The following is an 11,059-nucleotide window of genomic DNA, read 5'->3' on the forward strand; positions in this document are numbered from 1 at the left end:
CCAACTTTCCCCTTCCCTCCCTCTAATTAAGAAGACATGTTAAGGAATTAGGAGTCCAAAATTTTAGGGCCAGTTCTTGGTTATGTTATGTTTTCACAAATTAATTAACTTGATTCTCGAAAAAAACAAAAATGTTTTCACCAACTTGTAGAATAAAATCATATAACAGATAGAAACCACTAGTTCTTGGTTATGTCTTCCTCTGATTTCAAAGTGAAAATTGCTTAAGTTCCCATCAATTTAATTTAAAATAAATAAATTAGCTGGAAAAAGAACAGAGATGTCTCAGCTTTTCTATATACTATAAAATAAAACGAAGATAAACATGCTCGCATTACAGTGACCCGAATCCGAATTGTCACGGAGGTTCAAAACTCCATAAAAGTTGCTCTAAGTTAAGAGAGAATCTTCTTACCTTCCTACCCACTTCATTAAAGTTAGTAGCAGAAGGAGATTCCTCTCTTAGGCTCCTTTATCATTCTTTTGGAGGGTGGTTTTTCCGCTTTAAGCTTTGCTGGTTGCGTTCTCTTAATTTAGAGTCGCAGAATTGGAACTTAGATATTCCTTCCTTATAGAAAAATATTATATTCTTTATAGTGAATGTCTCATTTTAGATTAGATATTCCTTCTTCTCTCTCAATGCACTCAATTTTAGAGCAATTATGTAACTTTTGAAGCCAAAAAGAAAGTTGCATGGTGGATATATTGATACTAAGCCCCATTTGAATATGTCCTCCCTCTCTCTCTTCAATATACGGTGTGGTAGCTAGCTAGTAAAAACTTATATATATTGATGGTATATGCTCGTGCCAAAGTCTTTTCTATATAACTTAATCATATTAGAATCATTAAGTCTTATATTATAAGGAGGAGATATATACCTTGGTAAGGAAACCTACAAAGTAGTACTTCGCCGTACACGTGTCCAATATCTAATAGCTGTTGGTGTGGTGGAGGTTTTTCTTGCTTAAACTTTTACATAGTAAATAATAAGTAGATCATGACCATTGAATTGGAATCCAATCACATCTTTTGATCGTTTTATGGGCTGCCATGGTTTATTTTTACACTTCAATACCGGATAGGTACAATAATGCTGTACATACAATAAGCTTCAAAAAACCCTTTTTTTTTAAAAAAAAAAAAAAAATCTTATTGAGATGGTAAATTGTCCTTAGTGTAATATCTACAGTATCATTTTTTTCTTGCTAACTTAACGGTTGTAAAAAAATGTTGTATTATTAGACTTATTATATTACATGTTAAAAGAATAGTTGTACCATGCAATTCATTTGATGTGGGTTCCAGGTTCCATTGAAGGTAATTGATATCCATACCGAACCAAATATAGCTTTGTAATAATAGAATAAAATAGATGTTGGACACCCGTTGAACAAGATGAAGCTTTATATATATATAATAAACCCTCCAAGATTATACTGTTAGAGAAGTTTGATTTACAAGTAAAAGAGGAACTATAGGGTCACACAGCGCTAGGGATAAAGGGAATAAAACTAAAAACGAACGAAAAGAAAAAGAAAACAAAAATAAAGGAGAATAGTAAGAAGGAGAATCATCTTTTGTATTGGTGATTTTGAATTCGTACAAAGGTTCTTAAACCAGGGCCTAAGCACATGACCCTCTAGTGTCAGACTCTCTGATTCCTTCTCTCACAGCACCTCTCTCATTTTTAGCTTTTTTTTAGCCTTTGTTCTTTGCAAGAAGTTACTAAATATCCCCTCTGCTTTATCCCTTCCTGCTTTTTCTTTTCGTCTCTCTCTCTCTCTCTCTCTCACACACACACACACACACACACACACAAAACCCTGCTTTATTCCCTTTGAACTCAACCCTAAAAAGAGGACGATCCCCCTCGATCCTCTTGTGTTCACAAACAACATCCCCTCTCTGTCTCTCTCTCTCTCTTCCGCTCTCTCTTTCTCTCTCCCACTTGAACTCAAACCTAAAGAAAGAAAGAAGCCAAACACCCTCTTTTGCCATTGTTTGTTCCCACATATATTATCCTCTGTTCCTATTTGTGCATGAACATTACTAAACAGTTGTTTATTCTTGCTGCTTTTACGTAACGAAAATGGCATCACCTTCTGAACTAAGCCTGGACTGCAAGCCCCATAGCTACTCTACGCTACTCAAATCTTTTGGAGACCAGAATGACCAGACCCAGAAGCTCGAAGACTTCCTTTCTCGTCTTGAGGAAGAACGCCTCAAGATCGATGCTTTCAAGCGAGAGCTTCCCCTTTGCATGCAACTCCTTACCAATGGTACCATATATATATCTTCCTGATCATGCACATATTATAATACCAAGCTTATAAAAGCTTATTCAAGATCTTATGCAATGATAAATTTTTTTCTCGATGGTTATATATATGTAGATATGCATAGAATCATGCATATATAGATATGAAGATATTATATATTTTACTATCTACTAATGGTGGATATTCATTGATGTCTCAGCTTCCATCCTTTTTTCTTTATCTTTTTTCATTTATAGAAGTGAGGGATATAGCTTTCTTTGTGAATAACTTTGATTTTCGAGCTCATCTCTCTTTAACTCCAAAGCAGCCAATCAATCAACACATTTTCTAAAGAAGTAAAGCCAGCATAACATTAATTCTAAACTCAGTAAAAGAAGAAGAAGAATGGAAAGTGACCCTCTTAGTTTTCCAAACATTTTTAAAAAATTAAAAGGATCCATAGCATCAATATGAAACTCTAGTGAGATTTTAAATGATAATTTTTTTCATTGTCTAATGACATAATTACAATTTTTTTTTTCAGCTGTGGAGGCTTATAGGCAGCAGCTACAGGCATATAGAGCGAACCTAGGTCCAAGGCCAGTGCTTGAAGAATTCATACCCCTCAAACACTCAACATCTGAAATCTCAGAGAAATCACCAAACAATTCTGATAAGGCAAGTTGGATGGAAACTGCTCAATTATGGAGCCAAGCAAGTGATGGAACCAAACCACAATCCACAATTATATCCCCTAAAGAACCTGATATTGGATTCAATGTTAGTCCAAAACTAGCTTTAGATACCAAGCAGAGAAATGGAGGAGCCTTCCATCCATTCTCAAAAGAAAGGAACCCTTGCCCGAGTCCAACTTTACGGGCTCTTCCTGATCTAGCTCTTGCCTCCTCTGAAAAAGAGATGGAGGATAAGAAGTGCTTGGACACTGAGAATGGAATTTCTTGTCCTAGAAGAGAGAATATTAATGGTAAGGTTAGCAATGGAGGGGTGGTGGTTGAGCAAGGAAAAGGAGCTGGTAATTCATCAGAGGGGCAAACAAATGGGGCAAACAATTCCTCTAACACCAATCAGACTCACAGGAAAGCAAGGAGGTGTTGGTCACCTGACTTGCATAGGAGATTTGTGAATGCTCTTCAGATGCTTGGTGGTTCTCAAGGTACGTAATATAGGGTTTAAATCTTTGATGAATAAGATAATACTATGATCATTTTGATATAGTAAAGCAAAAATAATAACAAATGGATTTTGATTAGTCTTAATCATGATGATGATCAAACTATCATTGTCACCATCAATATCTGCACCCATTATCATTGCTAGTATAATAAGTCTAATTTAACAACAGTTAATATGATAGACCCGTGAAAGTGACGTTGTAATTATTGTGAAAATTGTTATTTATCCCTATCATTACTCATTTATTGTACTGATTTTTTGGGCCATGGAAACAGTGGCCACTCCAAAACAGATCAGGGAGTTGATGAAGGTTGATGGTTTGACCAATGATGAAGTTAAAAGTCACCTGCAGGTATCTCTCTCTCTCTCTCTCTCTCTCTCTCTCTGTGAGACATGCAGGCAGGGATTAAAGAGCCTTTGTACTATTTTAACCTCCCCTGACAAACGTACCACAGCACAATGCATTTTCTCTGAATAAATGTTGCAGTACAGAGTCACTACAGACTATAATATAACGATTTGTCTTTCCTTTTTCTCTTTTTGTACACAGAAATATAGGCTTCACACCAGACGACCAAGCCCAAGCCCACAAGCAGCTGGAGCACCAACACCCCAGCTTGTAGTCCTAGGTGGTATATGGGTCCCACCAGAGTATGCCACGGCAGCAGCAGCTCATTCAGGAGCCTCAGCACTGTATGGTGCACATCCAGGGTCTCATGCACCACCACACTATTGTGCATCACCAGTACCACAAGACTACTATGGTGCACCACCACCACCTCCTCCAACCCACCACCAATTGCATCACCACAACCTCCACCACCAGCTACACGTCTACAAGACCACGTCCCAGGCCCACAGCTCCCCGGAATCCGACATCCGAGGCACAGGGGACCGGTCAGAGAGTATAGAAGATGGCAAGTCAGACAGCAGCAGCTGGAAGGGTGAGAGTGGTGAGAATAATGGAATGAGGGAGAGAAAAGGGTTGGTTGCACTTAGAGAAGATGGTGAGGAAAGCAATGGAAGTGGGATTACTCTCAAGTTCTAAGGCTAAAAGAGTTTTAGGATTAGAGGGTTTAGAAGAGTCTATTGCATGTTTGTAACTTTGTATTGTATCCATGTGTTTATTCTATTTTGTTGTTAACAAAAAAATACATGTTGGTAGCTAGAGCCTAGAGGGGGGTAAAAAGGGCATAAGGAAAAAGTGAGTGTTTGTTTTCTTTTCCTTTTATGCTTTGATGTCCTACTAATTGGAAAAGATTGAAGATTGGATTATATGGTTTTTGACGTTTTCAGGTATATTTGCTTTTTGTATTTTGTGCACATGGATAATGACTGCCGGGACTACCTGTGTCCACCGGTGGACATGAAATTACATGCTCTTTTTTTATGAGCAAAATAAATAAATAAATAATTACATGTTTTCTTAGTTTTTACTCGTCGGCAAAATATTATGGACATAGTTCATGATGCTTTTACAGGGAGGAGGGGACTACCATTCAAACGGGTGGCTATAGAAGTCTTTCAAATCCATATCTTTAAAAGTTGGTATCTAGTTCCTTCTTTAATGAAAAAGATAAACATATAAAATGTCCATAGTAATGAATTTTTTGTGAAGCAAATAATCTGATAGAAACTGCAAAGATTTTACCACACTAGGAGGTAGATTTTAGTCGGTATAGGATTTTAAGTTGAACAATAATTGAGTAAAGACAGTGGTACATACATTGCATAATCAAACTAGCTTTGTCTCAATTATTTGGGGACTTAAAAAATTGGGTTACCAAGAAAGAGGCACCGAAAGTGTTTGCCAGATTTTCTTTCCACCCTGTGTCTCTCTCAGCTTTCTTTTTTTTTTTTGAGAAACTCTCAGCTTTCTTAAAACATATAAACAGCGTTTTCTTAATTGCCTTTTCATTTTCTTGTTTAAATTAAACAGCATTTTAATTTTGACATTGCATGGTTAAAGTGTATGTCCCATATTGGCATTCACACTAGTTACAGATCTCAAGATCTTTTTTAAAGACCTAAAGTGTATATACCCGATAGGCCGATATTCAAAAGAACATCATAAAAAAGCAATCTTCAGAGAGTTAACGATTGTCTGGCAGTGTTGGCATAACTGCCATGTCACAATCAACTTGTGCCTTGGTGAAAAGAAAAAAAGAATGAAACTATGCTTTTTCATTAAACAAAGACAATGTAGAAAAAACACAGAAAACTAGAAACCTTGATAATAAGGGAAATTGATGGTCTGAACATCATATATTAGTACAAGATATCTTCTCCAGTTGATTTGAAATTAACATGTACATAGGCCTAGATAGATCCACACAAATCTATACCAAGTGGCAAAAGCTACATGCTAACCCTAAAAGATAAAAGGTGTCACAGATCTGTGCTGAAACTTAAACAGGACATCATGCATTTCCAATTGCTAGGACCCCATATCCCTTCAGCCAACATCATCACCAACATCATTTTCTAACATTGCCGTATCAACAAGAGTCTGCAAGCAAAATTTTGAGTTAACATTTTTTTTTTTTGGGATAAACCCATAGTTGGGGGAGGGATTTGAATACTAATCATCTCTGTTGAAAACACCGTGAAGCGTCAGTTGAACTACAAGCTCTTGACAAAAGTTTAACACTAGGTGCCAAAATATATCATCCATCATAAATTCATGATCTAAAATACACTTTTTCATATGGTAGATAACAGGGGAGGGGAATAGAAGGTAAAAAAAGTGGTGCTCAAGCTCATTGGGAGACTTGATCCTATGCATAGACAAATACCACTACACTTCCCCCACCTTACCATGTCCAAAACAAGTATTAAAGGGAAAACCTTTTCACTATTTATTAAGCATATCTTAAACTGAGCAGTTGCATCATGTATCATCTATTGAATGCTGCTACAACTACTGAAATTTGCAATTTACTACATTTTGCCCTGCCCATAAATGGTAGGGGTATAGGCTAGAAATGCATCTTATCAACTCCTTATAATTAAAATTTAAATGCTTATCCTATGCTAGTTCCATACGTAACTGCACTTAAATATATATTATACCCTGAAGGCCGAAATGTCCACAGCCTAGAGATGAGATGAATGCTGCTTATAAGAAATGAATTTATACACTGTGTTTAACAAGATTGTGGGCATCATGCAAAAGCACAACATTTTATTCCAGACCACATAACAATAAAAAAATCAACAATGTTATTTACATAGCCTCCAAGTAGCCAGAGAGACAAACCTGGAGTTCTTCTTCACAGCTTTTAAGTCTGTCAGAGCAATCTTTCACTTGCAGAAAACATTTATAAAGCTGCGAAAATTCACAATAAGCAACCATTAATCCCAAGCAATGTCCAGAGGAGTTTCTTAATAACCGATTGATAACCAAAATGATTACCTTGGTCAACTGCACCTGACGGTATGAAGTGTGCTTCTTTGAAGCAATCAATGCATCCTCCAGTTTCTGCATTTATTTAACATATTTCCAGTGAGAACATGAAGGGGCATTAATGGACTTGGAGAAGTGATAAGAAAATAAAAGTGGAAGGGCATATCAGCTAAAAAATAAGTGCAATATATTGGAACAAAAATTACCTTTGATTTTTTCTGTAAATCCAACACAAGATTCCGTTTCTCTACTAACCTCTCTTCAATCTGAGGAATCTGACAAAGAAAATAATTTTAGTTTCTTTTGCCACCAACACCACTGGTGGTAATGATAAAAAATAGAGAGTTTCAGGACAACTTTGGCAGGTCTGTTAAAGACCCATAGATGGTGTTTCCCAGGCTGAAGTGTATAGCATGGCAGGGCATGCATGTGTCTGTGTGTGCAAAGCATGCTTTTATGTCCAATACTTTTGGTACATATTTCATAAATCAAATGCATAAGGTTCTGCCAAATAGGCAGCCGATTGGATGCACAACTTTGGTAACATGATCAATTGGTAAAAATATTAGCATGATTCTCTTAATTCAATTCTTAAAAGATATAACTAACCTCCTTTGTAAGTTCATCAAACCTCTGAGTTGATCTCTCCAGTTCTTCTTTTACCTAATAGTGCAAATAGGACAAGCAAGTAAAAGGGCCCCAAAATTAACATAGCAAAAGCCAATGCATGTAGTATACAACCTTATCAAGAAAATATAAAAAAGCTCAGCTTACCTGATTGTTGTAATCATCACTTGCTTCGGATGAAAGTTGCCTTCCACATCTGTCATTAATACCAAAACTGCTGGAGAGAGTTTAGGGGGGGAGGATGACGAAAAGTGTAAGTGAATTGTCATCAATATCATCTAAGAGACTTAAAAACCTCTCAACAGAATCACAGATGAAATTTTAAAACAAAGTGCCATGCAAAATTTGTACAGCACGCAATACTTAACTTCCAGAAGCATTCAGAGTTACAATAAATACCAAGATGAATAAACTCTAGATGTGAAAATCCCATAGCACCTTGATTATCAGTGCTTTTTAAGGATTGTTTTATTAAAGGGGCTAATTAATGTACTCACATATCAGGGGATAACAACATATTGATTCTCAAAAAGTGTTGGTAATACTTATTCATGATTATTTGCTAACCAAGTGCATGGCAACTTTAAATTCACACAAATTCAAATCTCAATGCCCATCAAAGCCATATAGCACTACCAGATTTAGAATTCCCATTTTTATGCTCTCAAAAAATCTAAACCATACTATTGACTGGGAAAAGAAGTTTTGAAACAATACAAAAAGGGCTAATCTTAAATAAAACCTCAGCTTAACGATTTCCTGCAAATCATTTTCTGTCACTAACTAACAGCAAAGTTCCACCTTACTAGTACCACTCTCAGAGTTGAGCAAGCACTTGGGGCTACTACTAAGTTTTCATTTATACATATTCTCTAAGGTGTCTTTTAGAGTATCGCATCAATTACTTCATGTCAAAACCAAACACAAGCCCAGACCTTCTATTAATGGAGAGGAAAACATTAGAAGATACATACAAGCAATTGCCTTTTCTTTTTTCTCTTTTTCCTGAATAAGTAATATGTGCACAAGTTAATTGACCATAAAATGGATGAAAGCTTCTGTTGCTCATTCATAAAGCATAAAATACGTTCTGATATCAAAACACCAAAAAATGCCAAGACTTGACCAATGAAAATCATGTACATATAAAAAATGTATATTATAAACTAGAATCATTCACACACTAAAAAAGATTTTACCCGTTCTGTCTCTTTGGCTGTTGATCTCTATCATTGTCAACACTTTTATCATGACCATTTGTCCTGTCCCACTCCCTCCCTTGTCCCAAATCCAAATCATGGTCTCTTTCCCACCCCAGGTCGTGGTTCCTGCTGTGTTCGTTATCTACCATATCTCTATCTTGATCTCGATCCCTTGAAAGGAACAGGTCTCTAGCTCGATCATGACCATGTGAATGGTCATGTCCTCTTTCTCTCTCCAGCTCACGGTCACGAGATCTATCACGCTCTCTAGACCAATCACCATTTCGATCCTGATACCGATCCCTATCATGATCATGACCCCTTTCTCGATCTCTACCTCTATCCAAGTCAGTGCCCCTCTCAACATTATGTCGAAAGTTTTCTCTACCAAAGTTGGATCTTCCACCTCTAGTCCTTACTCCATTCACTCTAACAACTCGCCCATCAATAGTCTAATATAAAGCTTTATAATGTCAAAGGTCTAAAAATCTCAAACCAACAATAAAAAGAAAATTTTAAATGTTTTATTTATGGAAAATAATTCATCAAAGCAAATAAGAAATGGAAAATTCACATACCCTGCCATTCATGTCATTGATGGCATCATTTGCTGCTCGAGGATTTACGAAAGTAACAAAACCATAGCATTTTCCTTTAGTACTATGATCATTAATAATCTGCAGGCAAAATGGGTCAATGAACTTGTTCGTTATCCATCCTTAGCAATCAACCAATGTGTTAAGCAACAGGTAAAAAAACCTACATACAACCGAAAATTTGCTTGCTAGCAGGTAGCAACGAGAGTTAACCAAATGGGCCACGCCATGAATTAGAGGAAAGATCATTCTACATCCATCATTCCACACAAGATTTGATGTTAAAAGCAATTAGTTACAGACTCAGCTGTCTCCGGCCCCAAAACATACTAACCCACTAATTAATGGCTTGTTTGGATAAAGGGGGAGAAGAAGGAGGAGTGGAGGGGAGTAAAGTAGAGTTGGCTAAAAATAAGCTAATTTTGTGCTAAATCTACTCTACTCTCCCTCAATCCAAACGGACCATAAATTCAATCCAATTAATTCACATAGTCAACATTCAAAGATGCAAAATTTGATCAAGAATTCCCCACCTATTACGCCTACATGCCCCAACGCAGATCACTTAAAATTTCTTCAAAAACGTTTGCCATTCAGTTAGGTTCGGTACACAAAAATTAGTTCACATGGGCAATCTTGTTTTCCCACGAAATTATTACAGATAAAACACCTCCAAAAATATATAAATGGAAAATGGAAAAAAAATTGTACCCCAAATGCCAAACAATACATGGGTCGGTTAATCTTTGCTATAAACTGTCTACCACTAAGAAATAAAACAAAGCCCACTGTAATAACGAATAAAACAAAGCAAGAGAGGCATCAACTAAACGAGCAGATAAACCGTGACATAAACCCTAAATACGAGAAAGAATGAAAACGACAATCAGAAGCAAAATCAAACTCACAATAGAGCGTGTGTGTGTGTGTGTGTGTTACAGAGAGAGAGAGAGAGAGAGAGATGTATATATCTATGTTTGACCTTAACGTCAAGGATGGCACCGTAAAGCTCGAAGACTCTGTGGATGCTGTCCTTGGTGGCATCGTAGGGGAGTCTTCCCACGTATATTGAGCTCTCATCGTCAATCGTCATTTCTATGGCATTGTTGTTACTTGTTAGCAAATTAAAAAGGTTAAATTTCTCAGTTTTGATGAGTCACAAGCAAAATTTTAGAAAATTTTGGAATTTGGACTAAACATTTTTTTTTTTTTTTTTTTCACATGGATAACATTGGATTACTGGACTATATCATGTTCTTTCTTTTCTTTTCTTTTTTTTTTTTTTTTTTTTTAATTTAACTTTTTTTTTTTCCTATGATTTTTTTTTTTTTTTTGGCATAGAACTTATACTTAGATTAATAATCATAAAGATTACATACCATTTGTTTTGTTCTTACATAAGGGTTTCTTTGGTTTAAGAGAGAAGGGAGGAAGAGTGACGGAGAGTAAAATAGGGTTGGCTAGAAATAAACTAATTTTAGGTCAATTTTACTTTACTCTACTTTCTCTCAATCTAAATGGACCATAAATATTAGACATGCTTCAAATGAGAAAGTATATAGACAAATAATTTGACAAAAAAAAAAAAAATTACACTTGCTAATGTAGCAAATTATGAGTGGTAAGTAAAAAGCGATGTCAGTGGTGTACCTAAATGAGAACTAGTGAAAATTTGTCAACTTAATAAGTGTGAAAAAAATTGGCAAATATTTTGTGTACATATTACTCTATACTTAAAGCACTACAAAGTACAAACACACTTTATAGTTTATA

General features: G+C 36.0%; 2 protein-coding genes across 4 annotated transcripts; one reads left to right on the forward strand and one right to left on the reverse strand.

Moving 5' to 3' along the window:
- Positions 1–1,793: 1,793 nt before the first annotated feature.
- Positions 1,794–4,742, forward strand: LOC126715299 (myb family transcription factor EFM). The gene is made up of 4 exons (XM_050415841.1): positions 1,794–2,282; positions 2,806–3,435; positions 3,731–3,807; positions 4,006–4,742. The coding sequence occupies exons 1-4, from the start codon at positions 2,093–2,095 to the stop codon at positions 4,501–4,503; spliced, it is 1,395 nt and encodes a 464-aa protein (XP_050271798.1). The 5' UTR covers positions 1,794–2,092; the 3' UTR covers positions 4,504–4,742.
- A 916-nt stretch (positions 4,743–5,658) lies between these two features.
- LOC126715300 (uncharacterized) lies at positions 5,659–10,495 on the reverse strand. 3 transcript variants are annotated; one of them, XM_050415843.1, is made up of 9 exons: positions 10,269–10,495; positions 9,269–9,367; positions 8,688–9,142; positions 7,636–7,702; positions 7,471–7,524; positions 7,068–7,136; positions 6,871–6,936; positions 6,715–6,783; positions 5,659–5,964 (listed from the first exon to the last, which is right to left on the reverse strand). In XM_050415843.1, exons 1-9 carry the CDS (start codon positions 10,377–10,379, stop codon positions 5,911–5,913), a joined length of 1,044 nt encoding a protein of 347 aa, XP_050271800.1. In that variant the 5' UTR covers positions 10,380–10,495; the 3' UTR covers positions 5,659–5,910. The 3 variants fall into 3 exon arrangements, with proteins under 3 accessions (XP_050271800.1, XP_050271799.1, XP_050271801.1); XM_050415842.1 differs by having other exon boundaries at positions 7,636–7,705; XM_050415844.1 differs by lacking the exon at positions 10,269–10,495 and adding an exon at positions 9,454–10,198 and having other exon boundaries at positions 7,636–7,705.
- Positions 10,496–11,059: the final 564 nt, after the last annotated feature.

Source organism: Quercus robur, chromosome 2 (assembly GCF_932294415.1).
Source record: "Quercus robur chromosome 2, dhQueRobu3.1, whole genome shotgun sequence".
Classification (NCBI taxonomy): Eukaryota; Viridiplantae; Streptophyta; class Magnoliopsida; order Fagales; family Fagaceae; genus Quercus; species Quercus robur.